This window comes from Momordica charantia (genome assembly GCF_013281855.1).
Source record: "Momordica charantia cultivar OHB3-1 chromosome 11 unlocalized genomic scaffold, Mcharantia_2.0 BLBB01000011.1, whole genome shotgun sequence".
Taxonomy (NCBI): domain Eukaryota; kingdom Viridiplantae; phylum Streptophyta; class Magnoliopsida; order Cucurbitales; family Cucurbitaceae; genus Momordica; species Momordica charantia.
Window position 1 is genome coordinate 21,198,055 of NW_028275159.1, and position 16,884 is coordinate 21,214,938.

Genomic DNA, 16,884 nt, shown 5'->3' on the forward strand with positions numbered 1-16,884 from the left:
TCAGATAACCCTAAACTCAACAAGTTCAAATTTTAACCCTTATATGCTATATACTAAAAAAAAAAAAAAAAATTACCCCGAGAAATAGAAACAAAACAAAACTACTTTTTCTAATTTTCATAATTTTCTTTCAGAATAAAAAAAATCCTAACAATTTAATCCCTTTAATATGCAACAATTTATTTATTTAAATAAAATATATAGCAATCTATCATCTATACTTAAAATTTTTTAAGGATTTATACCCTACCTTTAAACATCCAATTAAGGATTAAATTAATCACCCACATGCTTTGTTTTACATCCCATTATTCTCTTCCCTAAAAATGCATCTCATTGTTTTACCTCTCACTGTTCTCTTCCCTAAAAATGCATCTCAGCTTTCTAAGCTTCTTGAACGCCTATGAACAATATGAGCTCGAGATTACCTTTGTAACCCCGCAACGAGCACAACCCTAACCCTCCTGCACTGCCACCGGTGAGGCCAGATTGTTAACCAGGGAAACAATTCTAATTACAATTATAGGAAAGAATGAGGATGCAGAAAGGTAATCCTCTTCAACTCAATCTCTTACTGATTGCACAGAATCAGTATAAAACAATCTTTGAGAACACTGCTCCCTAGATCTATATCAAACTTATCCCAAATCTTAGAAGAACAGCCAAATAATGATTGTTTTATCATACACATACAAACAAACTGGTATATTTTACATCAAATACAGATTTCACAAACAATAAAAAGAGGATAAGTATAAGGGATTGAGCAAATTCATATTACGATACAAAGAATTGTAAAATTAATGGGCAACTCCAGGTAGGAACTTTGAGCCCAGAATAGAGAAAGGAGGCATTTAGATTCTTGGATTTTGATAGAGACCACTACTACATTGATCCTTGGACAGAACTGCCACTAGCCTGATCACCAAATGTTTTATCTACGATCCCACAGAAAAACCAATGGCTTTCAGGACTAGTAAAGACCATTTCTTTCGAAGAATTAAATTTTCAATCATCAATTCTTTTCAAACCCTTGAAAATTTCAAGCAAGCCATACGTTTGTTTCAAATACAAGAATCAGAAGTCTCAAAACCATATGAGGACAACACAGAAACAAAAGGTTGCCCTGATAACGATTTCTTTCCTGTTTTCAAAATAATTGAGCGATTCTAAATAGTCTTCGAACATGTTCTCAAAAAATGAAAAAACTAAACAAATAAGTTATTTATAAACAAATGTAAATTTGAAAAGATATATAAAAATAAAAACGTTATCAAGTAGGTCTACAAAATGCAACAAGGTCAGTCCATATCAGTTCACATTTTGGACCTTGGCCTGGCAGTCAAATATACACAAACAGAAAGCCATCCCTTGCAGTCACCACGAAAAATGTCATTTATATTACATAACATCAAACTCGAAGTAAAGTAAATCTGACAATTTTAAAAATAGATTACAATACTTGGATTAGAGTATCAACTATAATGAAACAGCCAAAACATATGAACATGCACACCTACAGAATGACACTATATATTTGATATCACAAACCAGCAAGCTCCATAGCAAATATCATATCATTTTCCACTAAACCTTCTGCATCAACAAAGAGATCAAACTAATCCTAAAGCTTAAATTACCTAAGATGATTAACCAAAATGCAAAGTGCTAGCTGCCTTAGTTCAAAAATTCGTAAGGAGGATAGTATACTGGATTACTCGTTTCATAGCGGCGTGGTCTAGAATGGTTAAAGCTATCCAAAGTTGTCCCACAATATCGCTGACTGTATTCGTTATTGTAGTTACCCATATGTGATCCATACCCATTAGATTGGTTAACTAAACCAGGGTAAAGAGGCGCTGAATAAAAGAAAAAAAAGAATTTGTTGAACTAGTGTGGGAAAACCCGTGAAAGAAAAAATACAAAATTTTATAGCACAACTAACAAAGAAAATACAAAAACAGAGGAGAATATGGAAAATCACCTTCTAGATGGTTCTCGGGGTACGCTGAAAACCTGCATGATGTTGACAAGCGATTGGAATACTGAGATATTTCACTAGAGTAACCCGGAACAAACTGCGATCTCAATTTATGAGATATATTTGATGATGAATTGATTGCGATACTACTAGGTGAAGGCTTGTCTTGCCCAGATACCTGTTTGCAAGAAGTAAGAAACCATGCCTCATTCCCATAACTTGATAACTTTCCAAGTACCACACTCAAGATGATTGCACAATCATCTGATTACAAAATTGAAAGTATGAGACCGCACAGCCAAGAATCATATATCAAAGGAAATTAACTATACTAAATATATAAATGGAAAAGGAAACATCATATTTCAATGTGCCCCTTCATTGTTTATATTGTTCCTAATTAGTCCAAATCAGAATTAAAACATATCACCTTTTATAAAACTCATAGATATAATTTAATACATGCAATTATATATTTAAGCTTATTTTGGTTTTCTATTAACATTTTAAAATCTACCTTCATTCCCAAATTTAGATAAGTTCTTTGGTTTGCAACGAACTCATTTAAAGTCATGGTGATGAATAAATTATAGTTTCCATTTATTTTTGTTTATCAATAATCTTTTAATGCTTGTGTTCATCCTCTAAAATTGGAAAGCCTTCTGTCTTTCCAACCAAGTCATTTAAAATTGTGTGGTGATATAAACTAAACTAGATTAAATTTCCATTACATGATAAATAATGACATATCCGTGAATATATCTTCCTTCCTCCCATCAATTCATTATGATGAGAAGGTTGCTTCTAAGTGCAAACTAGATTCGTAAAGAATAAAGAACAAAATGATATAATTTTAATGTGATTGCTAAAACTGTAAAAAGTTTATGAATTATATACTACATAAGGCATATGAAGGAGAACCAAGTTCTATTACGAAGATAACTTCATTAATTAATATATAGTTAGTACATAAAAACTTTAATTATAAATCAAATCATATGTTATTCTCTTAAGACTTTTTAATCTTTGACATTTAATTAAATTTCTCAAATCTTCTTTTTCCATGAAGTCAAATGAAACAAAAATTTCAAATGCAACACACGTGTTAATAGACTAGTACTATCTAAAGTGAGTTATTGATCAAAATGCAATGGTTGTCAAACTAGAGAAGATGTGTGTATCACCTAAATACTGAACCATGAAGTAAATATTAAAAAAAATAGCTAGAAAACAGATTTGATAATACATTTGAAAAAAACAAAGATACAAGGAAAGGAAACCCTGAAGTTGCATTGAGAAAGAAATAATAAGGACATACTGCAAACTTCAGGATCCGGTTATGAAGAATCACGAGACCGGAGAAAAGCTTAACAGCATAGTTGGCAATCTCCTCGCTTTCATATTCTGCAAAAGCATAACCCTTGGGTTTGCCAGATTCCTTGTCCCGAGGAATGTGCAAGTCCACTAACCGCCCAGCTTGGATTAGAATGTCATACAGAACCCTATCACTTACCCTATCATCCAAATTACCTACAGAAAGTGAAAGTCCCCCGAAAGAATAAGCTCACAGAACATCCATGACAGCATAAGTAGAAACGATTTTTTATCATATTTAAGAAATATTAGAGAACAAAATGGCATTAACATTAAAATGGGGAAAAAAACTAACCCAGATGCAGATCAACTATGTGGGGAAAAGTGGAAATCAAGGTTGTACAAGTTAAGCAAAAACGAAGATAATCTAAGAGATGTAACGGAAACAAAAACAAAATAAGGTCAACTTCCAACCCCTTCACCTCAAAAGCAGCAAATCAAGCATCTTAACAGGAACTAAAGTATTTACACGAGAGGATACGTTGGAGAAAGAAATCCAGAATACAATCCAGCCCTTTCTGTTCAATCACTGAACGCGCAAACTGAGAGAATCAATAAACCCGTCCTACACATCAATTACTAAAGCATAATAAATGCAAAGGTAATGTATCTCCAAGTTTTTTTAGTGACTTCAAATTGTAACGTAATTCCGTTTGTAATAACTTGAAACAGTAGTTTTCACTTCAAAAGCTTTCCAAACTAAAATGGTCGAATTTTGGAGGATTTCATACCATTTTTAGGTAAGTTACTAATTTAATTATCTTCAAATCTTTCTAATTTCAAACAAGAGGATTTAAAACATCATTCCTCGGACTTTCTTGAACTTTCTTGATTCCAAACAGAGGGTAACGCCAAAACAGAAACATAAATCTTAGAATATTGACAACCCAAAAGCATAATTTTCGTATGGAACTCGACGTAAGTACAACCACGAAGCTTAATCCTGGATAATTTCCAGCGATTTCTTTTGCAAACGGAAGCATCAGTATCCTCGTAAAAGGAAAATGAAAAAGTTCAAACAACGAAGAAAAGCGAAATAGGGAAGTGAAGACATGAATTAAGTTGAAGAATAAAGATAACAACGAACAAACCTACGTAAACGGTGCAGCAATTTGATCTTCCCGACATGATTGAGATGCAAAACCCTAGCACCGAAGATTTTCAGAAAACAGAAGGAAAACCAAACGATAAAAGAAAGAGAAACGACGGCGAAGTCACTCAGCCAATTGACCTCAATTTAACGACTTTTGATCTGCCACGTCGATTGCGATTTTCTTATTGCCGTCTTTTTTTGACCGTACACGTGGAGCGCTTGAAAATTTTATGATTTTACCAGTTTTTCTTTTTATTAGGATTTTTCAACTGGGAAGGAACCTTCTAGTAGTAATAGGTTTATTAAAGAATCAGAAAACAGATTTTATTTTTAGAAAAGAGAAAAAAAAAACTTTTTTTCCTTTTTCTTTGTTAATTTATTGACGTAAGTTGGTCTATATTTCAAATTAGAATTACATACCAACTTCTTTTTTAATAATTTTTTTATAGAGTTAGAATTACATTATATATATAGACCAACAGATCAAAAGAATTTATAACTTGAAATTTCAAATTCTGAATCTGAAAACACTACGTAAAAAAATCGTTTTTAGAATTTCTATCGTAAATAGTTTTCAAAAATGAATCTTCAAGATCCTGCCAACCGTATTCGCTCAATCCATTCAATAAAAACAAAAAACAAAATCCAAGTTTACAACCAAACATGCCCTTAAAAATTCTTAATTTGATTTGTCATTTCATTTGGTCACCTACGCTTTTTTCGACAGTAATGGTATGATATGACAAGAGAATCTACAGATATTTCTTTTAGTATAATCTATGGGAGTGGAAGATTGAACTTACAACTTTTTTGGTTTGAAAAAAAGAAAAAAAGGAAAAAAAAAGAGTAATTTTTCATCCACTCCTTTTGGGGATATTCACAGAGGGCGGCGGCGGTGGAGGAGCGTGGAATTAGGATTTGCCGGAGAAAAAGGCGAGGGGACCGACGAGGGCGGCGTTGATGTATGTGGCAGGCTCAGAGTGGCTGTAATCGGAGCGGTCGTCGGAAAAGCCGTCGCTCTGGTTGGGGCCGCCGACGACGGCGCCGATCAAGAGGTTGGGGTTGGGGTTGTAGGAATAGAAGAAGGGCTGGAAACCGCCGTCGCAACCGATGGTCTGAGGGTGGCTGGCCTTTGACGGCAGCGAAGATCCTCTATGGTGAATTCTTCTTGGAAAATGTGGTCCGTACCCCACCATGTATGACATCTTTAATGGGTTCTCTCCCAATATATAATCAACCTAAATTTCATAATAAAAAATATATATATATTTAGCTAACTCAAGACATATATCTCAAACAAGAGGTTATTATGAGTTCGATCCTTGTCTTATTATACTAAAAAAAATATTATTTAGTTTAGTTCTTATGATTTTATAAATTTTAATCCAAAACAACTTCAAATCTGATCTCTTTCCCATATTCTAATATTTATTCTTTATAATTTGAGCTTAATTTCAAAAAAAAAATTAACATGGACTTAATTCAATGTAATCTCTATAATTGTTAGATTTTCAATTTTAAGGTACTTTAATTTGATTCCTATAATTTTGTAACTATAAAACTTTATCATCTGTCTCTCATGTTAATAAAAAGAAAGATTACTTAGTTTGAATTTGATGATTTCTATTTAGTTAATTATGTTAGGTTACCATGTTTAAAAATAATAATAATAATAATAATATGAAACATAAAGAAATATGTGGACTTTCTTGGTGATTAAAACAAAATTTAAAAACAATGGTGGATTTTAACAAAATTATAGAGACCAAATTGAAAATAAGTTAAACGATATAGATTGAATTGAAGTTTTTTTAATTGCTGGGATCAAGTTAAAAATAAGTCTAAACCATGAGAATTAAATTGGAATTATAGACAAACAATAAGGACTATTTATAATTTATTTAGTATGACAAAATTTATAAGCTATGTTACTTTACAAAATATATATATTATAATAATAATAATAATAATAGCTCTATTAAGGTTTACTATTTGAGTTTTGGATGAATAATGTAAAATTATAAAAACAGACTAAAATAATTTTTATATAAAAATTTAGCACTAAAATATAATATTTTAAAATTGAGAAATTTAAAAATTTAATCGCCAAAACCAAATAAATGCGAAATTTGACAGAAAAACAGGATTTAAAATTTGTTAAGAAGGTGACAATACGACGGCGTTTTGGCGTCACCTGTTTTTTGGCAAGATTCTTGAGGGATGCCGGAGTGACAAGGAGGCTGCCGCAGTTAAAAGAGTGTTTGGCGGCGGACATGTACTTGGAATAAGTGGCGAGTAAAAACGTTATGGATGTCACATATTGGAGGTTACTTTCTGGCAGCTTGAACATCAATCCCCCTGCACAAAATTCAATCAAACATCGTCTCGAGATATGATTGAGCAATGTTTAGGTCGACTTTTAAGCATTATAATTTGATTGCACACCTTGAGTGTAGTGCGTGCTAGAGTATGGAGAATTGGGCAAAATTCGACACATAAAGGCTTCCGCTTCTTGTTTGTACGAATCGAAATTCTTGTCTTTATTTAACAACGCCCGCTACACACACAGTATACAAAAACAATATTAAAAATGATAATATATATATATTATATTTATCTTTCTAAAAAAATATTACATTGCAAATAAGAAGAGATAATTAGATTAATTAATAGTAAGTTTCGTCAATGCACTACTTTCAACGTTATGCCTTGTAGGTCTATATGTTTTTTTTTTCCTTTTTCGGTAAAATATCCTTTTGGTCCTTGAGGTTTAGACTTAGTTCTACTCAACCGTTGAATTTAAAAAACCATCATTTTTTATCCTGGGTTTAAATTTAGTTTCAATTTAGTCCTTGAAGTTTCAAAAGAAACATGTTTAGTCCTTAAGGTTTGAATTTAGTTTTTAATTAACCCGTGAAGTTTGAATTTAATTTCTAATTAAGTCTCTGAGTTAAGTTGACCGTTAGTTAACCTAACGAGATTCTCTCATTCTTTTTTGCCTAAGTAACAACGTCTAGTCAACATATATTAATTGTGACAACAACATTCCGTTAACTCAACTAATAGTCGACTAACTCAGGGATCAATTAGAAACCAAACTCAATCATCAAGATTAATTCAAAACTAAATTCAAACTTCAAAGACCAAATATGTTACTTTTGAAACTTAAGTACCAAATAGAAATTAAATTTGAATCTTAATGACCAAAAGTGATAGTTATTTAAACTCATGGACCAAATAGAAATCAAGTTATTTAAACTCATGGACCAAATAGAAATCAAGTCCAAACTTTAGGGACCAAAAATGTATTTTACGTTTTTTTTCCTTTTATATACGTGAGTGTCCAGGTATCTTACACGCATCTCAACTCATCTCACAAGACAACCACATACCCTACTACATTTGATTTGTCAAATGAAACTCATAGTTTATTAAACTCTAACCAGGTGGTCACCTTAGTTTTCAAGATCGTATCTTATAGATGAATATAATTCAAAAGATTACTAACGAGTCTTTTAATTTTCAATTTCGTGTCTTTAAATTTTCTAAAATTCATGAATCTACGACAAGTAAAAGTAAGATGTACGAACATCTGAAAAGTGATTCGGGAAAAGAGAAGAGAAGAGAGAATGTTATTACCCTAGACAAAAGAACATGAGCACCAGCATACTTGTTGTCCCAACTGAAGATGTCAGTCACATCATCACCTCCCAATGACTTCAACAAATTGAAGTATTGAACATCATTTGTTGCTCTTAGAAGCCATGCTGCTCCCCACACCAACTCATCCTAAATTAATCAACATAATTTTCATATCATAAATAAATATCTCATCATTTCCCGTGACAAAAAACTAAATCTCCAAAATACAAAATTGTTTTCTTCATTTCTATACTTATAAGAAAAGTATTTTAGCACTCGCAGGTCAATATCTATCTTATATTAATTACTATTAATTTTTTTTGACATGTAGGAGAGAGGATTGCCAAAAGAAAAACAAGATGCTGAGTAATATCATAGTCAGCTAACTTGAGTTTACTTCAATGGGTTAAAACATCCCTCCTTTATATGAGTTCGAATCTCCTCACCCCACGTAATGTTGTTGTATTAAAAGAACAATAATAATATGGCTGAAATAAGATTGAAACCAATTTTTTAAAATCAAAAAGCGAAAATACATGAAAGAAAGAAAAAAAAGCATTCCAAACAAATAATGCTTTTAATGTATATTGATCAAAATCTATCTCTTACTAACTAGTATTTAAAGAAAACACATAAAAAATTCATAAAGATAAGTACTATTCTCATTTTTATGAAAACGAAACTTGATTAATGTCTTTTTCCTTCTATATCATCGAATGTCACTTTTAAATTTCAAAATTTATGATATCTCAACAATATCTCTTGCAAGATTCAAAACCCTTTTTTTTATGTCAAATTGAGTCTAGTTCAACTAGTTTAAGTCTTTTATCTCCAATCAAAGTTGTGATTTTGAATCACTACCCCGTATTGTACTAAAAAACAATTTATTTATTAAAAAAAAAACCAAACTAAAGAGTTAAAATAATGTAAAAAAAAAAGGAAATGGGCCTATTTGGGCCCAACAAGATCTTAAAATTGTTACCTTGTATCCAGAATAAGAGCAATAAAATGGGCAAACGGCAGAACCAAGCGAATCGCTATAAGACCCTTTATACTGAACGGCAAACTGCAGCACCTTCTTCGCCGTCGCCAGCAGCAAATTCGAGTATTTCCGGTCAACCTTCCGGAAAACCATGGAGGCGGCGGCGAGCGCGGCGGCGGTCTCTCCGGCGACGTCCGATCCCGGGTTGGCGGCGGAGACCGAGTAGACGGTTCGAACCGTGTCCATGTCCTCCGGCCGCTCCCAGCACCTGTGGTCCACGTTGGGGTCGCCGACGCCGACGTAGACCTTGCCGGGGGTGGCGGTGGCGCACTTCAGAAGATAGTCGGTGGCCCAGCGGATGGCGGCGCGTGTGTTCGCCAGCTGCGTCCCCATACGCGCCCCGTGCTCGAGTGCGCCCCACGACAGCATGGTCGTCGTGAAAGCCATCGGAAAGTTGAATTTTACGTTGTCGCCGGCGTCGTAGTAGCCGCCGGTCAAATCCACCTGCGACCAAGCAAAACCATTGGTTTGACTAAAAACTAAAACCTTGCAACTCTCTTTTTGGTAAAGTTGATATCAATAGTTTTTTTTTTTTATTTTATTTTATAATTTTTAAGAAATAAGTGTTTAGTAATTTACATTTGACATTTCTAAATTTTGTACAAATTTAATTTCTTTCTTTACTTTCCATTTCAATAAAATAATAATAAAACATAATTCTAAATTAAAAATTTTAAAAGGAAAGTAATTAAATTTCTTTATTCGAATGCTAGCGGAAAAGGAAAAGCACAAGAAAAACTTCATGCTATTAATCTATTAATAAAAATTAACATACGACAAAGTTAAATAAATAATCGCATTAAAATCAATTCAACCGTTTTCATTAGAAAAAATATGAGTTGAAATCACAATTCATGTGTTATTTATATAAATTTCTTTTGAAAGTGCATATAAATATTATTTTATTTTAAAATTAATGTTCATGTAAACGTTTTATTTTTTAATTTACAATTTGAGAAAAAATTAAAAGAAAAATGGTTACCTATGGTAGTTTTGCTTCTTTTAAATTGAAAAGACAAAAAATTTTGGTTTTTATTTTATTTGAAAAATGCAAGAAATAAGAAAGATAAGGTGGAAAAACCGACTCTTTGACATTGAACTTAGTTCATCAGTAATTTGACATTTTTCTCTGACTAATAGATTATAAGTTTGAATTCTCCCTACATGTTGCATTAAAAAAATGTTAAAGATATTTTGATAATACATACATGAGCAAGTTCGCCATCATAGAGGCCAGAGTTCGACCTCCAAGAAATCTGTAGGCCAGCAGGGATCCTTCCGGAGCGCTGTCCTTGGAAGAACAATATCGACTTAGCCAAGGCGTCTCGATAATTCGGATCACCCCGAGCTCCATCCATCCATGAAAATGGAAACAAGAGCAAGGAGAATAAGAAGAAGAGAGTCGAAGCCTTTGGGGTGGCAGCCATGGCAAGAACAACTCAAGAAAAACAAAAATAGAGAGATTCTTTTAGTTTGGATTGAAAATGATGGAGAAAGAACATTGGTTTATATAGAGAGAAAATTAAGTGAGATATTCAGTTGCATGTTTATTCATTAGCGCAATCTTAGGCTTTTGTTTTGCAAGTCAATAAGAATTCTGATTTTTAATACTCTTCAAAATTTTCATGCTTCTTTCTAAATTAAACCTTCCCTTTTCTTTTTCCTTTCTCTTGTGCCAAAAATCATGTCTCTTACTTTAGGGTTTTTGAATGCTTAAAAAGCTACCCATGCATAAATAAATTATCCAAAAAAAAAAAAAACTTAAAGTCCCATTTAGTTGACCTATCTTAGTTTCTTTAGGGGTAGAAGTCGTCTATCGTCTCGTCTAGTAAATTAGATTGTGTAAGACAAGAAAAAGAATATTGAGTTAGAATAGGTAAATGAAAGAGAGATTAAGACCACAAATTTATATTGTTCTTCGTGCCTACAAAAAAATTATGAAGTAAATTGCTAACTTGAGCATGACTCAATTAATTAAGACACTTATCTCGAACTAAATTAAAAAATCGTGAATTTAAATCCACACCTCCACATATTGTACTGAAAAGCTTGTGAAGTAAATTGGACATTTATAGATCTACGAGAATACTAACTAACCACGACGAGATAATGAGATGATATAACCATATAAATAACAAATTTTAATCAACATATTAATATCCTTCTTTAAAGTTCGTAAAAACATATCATTTACATAAAATGAGACGAGGAACCAAGTATTTTCCTCTTTTGATCTATTCGAACAATGGACGTCATAACTTCAAATGTAGTCCTTTGTAGTATTTAATAAAGTTTTATTTTACCTCTAAAAAATTACCTTAATCTATCAACAATAATCAAGATCATTATTTTGTATGTTTTAATTTAAAATTTCATTGTCAAATCAGGTTAACCTACTTATCTCTGATAAAAATTGATTTCGAATCAACACTCTACATATTAGTACTCTAAAAATTGAAAAAGAAAAAGAAGGAAAATATATATATATATATAAATATATATTCAAAATTGAATTGGGTGAATATTTATGGGGTGAATCAACGAGCAATTTAATAATTAAATTGAAAAAAAAAAGATTTTACTGGTGATTGAACAAATCATGGACACTCATGTAGAGGAAGCACTTTTTTAAACGCTTGGCTCAAAGTGCTCGGCTTGTGCCCGACCATTTCATACCCAAAAAATAGGGCCTCGTTTACGAGGAAAGCAAATTCCATGATTTTTGGTTTCATGTTCTCTAAACTAAATTATGTTGGTTTTAGTCACGTTCTAAATAACCATCGATATGTCGACGTTTCTATCGACATATTCATATTTCTGTGGATTCGACATCGATATGAAGGGTGAATCGACATTCTATCATAGTACAAGAAAATCGATAAAATATGTGCAATGGAAATATTTTTCTTTGTCTGCAACCTTAGCCTTGGATTCTTTGGCAGCGACAACAGCGGAGTCAGGTTTAGGCCACTTACCAGCAACCTTCTTCTTCTTGAAAGTCTTGCTTCCAGAAGAAGATGGCGTAGACTTGGTTCTAGAGAACCAACCTCGGTGGAACCTTTTTGAGGTGATAACATTTGCCTCCCCTTCCTGTCCCTTTTTTTTTTCATAAGAGACTGATAGGTCTGCAGCTCGTTTAAGAGCATGGTAAGAGTGTACTCCAGCTTATTTATGACCGCATTATTGCTGTGGAATTGCAGGAAACTCTTTAGAAGAGATTCCAGAATGAAGCTAACCTGACTCTACTCGTCTTTGACGGCCCCGTTCATCTCTGTCACATTAGAGTGGACCGTCAGATTGAGAACGTATTCTCGCACTGATGAGCCCTCATTCATGCAGGAGTTATAGATGAACTTAAGGGCTTCATATCGAGCCTGTGAGGACGGTTTTCCAAACATGCTCTGTAGCGAGTCCATGATCTCCTTGGTGGTGACCATATTCTCGTGCTTCTTAGCAAGCACATCAGATATTCTCGTCAAGATGTAGAGACCTTGGCCTTATAACTGGCGTTGATCCACCGGTCATAAGCGTTGTACACCGCCACATTGGCGTTAGGCGTAGAAGCTTGAGAACAATCCCTCTTGCAAGACGAACCTTAGATCATCTATTACTAGTATAGTGTTTAGGTGTGATTTCTATTGTTCGTAGTTATTGCCGTTATGTTTATTTTTAACTAATTTAGAAATAGAAAAATGATTATTTATAATTTAAATATTTTTTACGATTTTTTAATTTTTCTAACTTTTACATAATTATCCATTGACATTGACATTTTATCGATATTTTTATGAAATTGAGACCTCAATATATTTCCATCAATCTCGACTTTTTGTAGTTTCTTTTTTCACATATATTTTTTTAACATTCTTTATTAATTTGGATTCTTGTAGTTAATTTTTCATATTTATTTAATATGGAAATGGTAGGCTGCCTGTACACAGACTTGATATATACATGTATGACGATGCATTTGCCTAAATTAAATAACAAAGACATTGTATAAAGTTTAGCTACTCAAATAAGACTCAAATGTATATTTTGGGTCCCTAAATTTTAAAATGATCTCTATTTTTCCTTTTTTAGCCAAAACAAAATAAAATCATCTCTTAAATCTTGTATGCAAAAATTGATTCTCTTTTAACATTTATTTTAGATTAGTACCGAAATTATAAATTTAGATTTATACAGATGGTGTGTATTTAGTTCTTATATTTTAAAAATATTATAATATTTGACTGCATATATTCTCAACTTCACACTTGTTGAATTATATATATATATATATATAAATATCCACATAATACTTAAATCGGTTACTAACTTTACTATGTCATGCAAGTGTAGAAAAAACTAATTACATGAACCTATTAGACATAAAATTGGAGGTCCATAAATTTATTAAGAACTTTTACTACTGTCGGCCTAAATAATATAGTTCAACAACTATTTCCAACTAAAAGGTCATAAATTCGAATTGTTGGAGGTGATTTTCCAGTTCACACGTGACATGCGATAATTGAATCATATGAGGCGCACGTGTCTTATACTGCCAAGGCACAAATTTCATCACCTTGGCCATGATTCCTCTGACCGAGCTGATCACTTTGATGGCCGAACCGACCAAGTCATATTAAGTATTGTTCTCAAGTCATTGGTTGACTCACTTGCTTCACTTCGGCTTAGTCTCTTCTCCAACAAACTCCATGACAATACGCCGAATTTTGCGACAACCTTAAAGAGTCGTTGATGCTTTGTCGGAAACGTGGTTGGGGATTTCGCCTAGAGGAGGTGGATTTTGAGAATGAAATAAAAAAAAATAAAAAGTAGGAAGAGTAAAATGAGAGGGAGGGGTATTTTTGGGGTCAAAATGAGTATAATTAGAATGAGGAAAAAGGGAAAGGCGCGAATGGCGCAGAATTAATAATAATAATGGGGCCTTGGATTACGGTAAGAAATCGGCGCCCAAAGCGTTGAAGTAATCAAAATTAGGGCAAAGGGAGTGGGGGAGTGGGGGATCAATGATATGGAAAGGAATCAAAATTAATTATTTCCCCTTTTCTTTTTTGTTTCTTTTTTCTTTTTTCCTTCACAACAAAGAATTTGATTTTTATTTTCTTCCTTTACTTTCATCACTTATCTTCCTTTTTCTTGCTTTTTCGTTTTTTTAGTATTTCCATGTATTTGAGAGGGTCCCATTATTAGATAATCCATTTTCCAAATTCTATTAGGAGGTTTTTTTTTTCCATATTTTCGAATTAGATGTCTTGAATTGTAGATGTTTGCCATCTTTAGATAACCATGTTTGAAAATATTTGTTACGTTTGTTTTGTAAGATTTGAATAGATCATAAAAATTAAATATTGTTCCAACAATATTCATACCAGTCATCATCTAATTTATATGTCAATTTAAGTAAAATAAATGAAAGATTGCATACTAAATTTCATTTGACAATAAATTAAGATATTACACAGTTAATCAAATTAGTTTATTTTATATCTCAATGTAACATATAAATATAATTGTATATAATCATTTATCAATAAATTAATGCATTAGTTTATTTTTAAAATAAAATATGAATGATAAATAAAGAAAATTGATGAAATATAAATTATATAGAATAAAAATAGGCCTGTTTTTTAAAAGAAGATATTTGCCTCTATAGATGCCTTTGAATGTATATAGTATAACTTGATTGGCTGAGACATTGTTCTGAAACAAACTAGTAAGATATTATAAACTCGATGGAATCCTCCCCTCACCTTTGTTTAACCTTAAAAAATAAAAAGAAGCCAAAACGAGCCTACACATGTTGTACTGAAAAAAATCTTTGGTGCTTAACATAGATTTTTTTTAAATATTATTTTGATCAAAAATATTTTTCAATTTTTATTCATTTTGGTGCTTTTAAAAAGTGATTGATTTCCTCTTTTTATTTTTTATATCATTTTTTCATCGCACGATACCATACTCAATATATTTTTTGAAATATTATTACTTACCTTTATATTAAAAGATAAAAATGGTCACTCTTAAAAGTAAGGATTAAATAAAAAAACGTTTTAAAAGTAGATAGACCAAAATGAACTAAAGTTGAAAAGTACAGAGATCAAAATATTGCATTTTAACTTGATACTTTAAACTAATAGGTCTTTTGTCGGGTGGATCATTTAAGTAATTTTTTCTAGTACAACAAATTAGAGGTATGAGAGTTTGAACTTCCGATCTCAAGAGAAAAAGTAGATACCAATTACCGATGAGTTATGCTCGTGTTTGTGGATCATCTAAAGTGGCTAGAGTTCGGGTATAAAAGGAGACAAATGGAGGGCACGTGTTTTTAGTTGACATAATTAGGGTTAGAGCATGCGAGAGAGACAAATTCACAATTCACAATCTTGGAGAAAGGGGTTACAATGAAGAGAATAATCAGCCAAAAGTTTAAATTTGTCTAAGTAATTCACAACAAAGAATCCAAATTTTGGGGCTTTCTCCAAATTCCAAACTTGCCCCTCATTCTCTACTAATTGCACATTTTACCATATGTTTTTTAAATTTTTAAGAATTTTAAATTTTCTTTTAAAACTTATTTAAAACAGTAAAGAAAACAATTTTAGCATAGTAGTTAAAAGCAAAAAATCAACCCTTCCAGTTCAATCATGGTGGGGATTGAGAATCAAATCAAGAGACTTTTGAAATAATAATATTAGTACTGTTGGAATTGGTGGAGTCAAATCGACGTCGGAACGAGCTAGGGACAAGTCAGGTTGAGCTGGGATGCGTCGAGACAATCAAAGGAATGAAAAATGAGCATCGGGACTGCAAAGGTCTTCGACTGAGAGGACAGCGACGTGGCACTGCAACGTAAAAACAAAATAAAGGCAGTGTTGGACACTGCATGTCTCATAGTTAATTACCCCAAGCTTACACTAGTGTCTTATCTATTAACTAGGTTCGAACTGATAAAATAATAATGTGTTCCTGTCATGATATCGAGATCCTAATTATTTATATAGGGAATTAAAAAGAGAGTGTAGCTTAATTAGAAGTTAAACTCTACTTTGATTTTTTAGAAAATACTCATTTTGGTTTTAAACTTAAAAATATTTTACTTTTATTGACTCAAACAAAACCATTTAAAATTTTAATAACCAAAATAAAATAAATATAAAGTATTTAGAGATAAACACAAAAATATATTTTTTTTGGTATAAAATACTTAATTCACACCACTCGAAATTATCTTCCAAAGTAACACGAAAAGTATTTTTAAAAAATCTAAAACACCTTAAAATACTTTCTAAAGTACTTTTGGCCCAAAAAATATTTCTAAAATATAAAACTAAATATCAAAATAATTTATTTTCAAGTACCTTAAACACATACTAAACATAAAAATTCAGAGAATCAAATTAGTCAAAATGGAGATTTTAAGTTTCTTCAAAAAAAGGATTAAAAAAATTGAGAGTTTCTTTAAGTAATTTGGATAGCTTAATTATAGGTAAAGCCAAATGGAAAAACATCCCCTTTGTGTCATATTAAATATAAATACAAACATTTGCAATTATTGTGAAAGCTTTTATTTGATTGAATTTGCCGCATCAACCAATTGCTTCAATTCCAAACTATTCATCTGAGATTCGAATATTGTTTGCTATACTTTTGAAGGTGTGGAAGTCAAACCTTTAATTAATTTAACTATCAAATATGTGAATGGAGGAAACACACTCAAATGAAATTATTCAATGCACT

General features: G+C 31.9%; 2 protein-coding genes across 8 annotated transcripts; both read right to left on the reverse strand.

Moving 5' to 3' along the window:
• Nucleotides 1-225: 225 nt before the first annotated feature.
• Nucleotides 226-4,605, reverse strand: LOC111012090 (RNA-binding (RRM/RBD/RNP motifs) family protein). Of its 7 annotated transcripts, none has more exons than XM_088119657.1 (6): nt 4,451-4,579; nt 3,825-3,897; nt 3,651-3,722; nt 3,300-3,511; nt 1,985-2,159; nt 226-464 (listed from the first exon to the last, which is right to left on the reverse strand). In XM_088119657.1, exons 1-6 carry the CDS (start codon nt 4,481-4,483, stop codon nt 385-387), a joined length of 645 nt encoding a protein of 214 aa, XP_087975783.1. In that variant the 5' UTR covers nt 4,484-4,579; the 3' UTR covers nt 226-384. The 7 variants fall into 7 exon arrangements, with proteins under 7 accessions (XP_087975783.1, XP_087975785.1, XP_087975784.1 ...); XM_088119659.1 differs by having other exon boundaries at nt 226-469; nt 4,451-4,578; XM_088119658.1 differs by lacking the exon at nt 226-464 and adding an exon at nt 651-938 and having other exon boundaries at nt 4,451-4,578.
• Nucleotides 4,606-5,201: 596 nt separating this feature from the next.
• On the reverse strand, nt 5,202-10,634 carry LOC111012089 (endoglucanase 9). The gene is made up of 6 exons (XM_022286114.2): nt 10,341-10,634; nt 9,073-9,576; nt 8,088-8,237; nt 6,894-7,005; nt 6,643-6,806; nt 5,202-5,686 (listed from the first exon to the last, which is right to left on the reverse strand). The coding sequence occupies exons 1-6, from the start codon at nt 10,557-10,559 to the stop codon at nt 5,360-5,362; spliced, it is 1,476 nt and encodes a 491-aa protein (XP_022141806.1). The 5' UTR covers nt 10,560-10,634; the 3' UTR covers nt 5,202-5,359.
• Nucleotides 10,635-16,884: the final 6,250 nt, after the last annotated feature.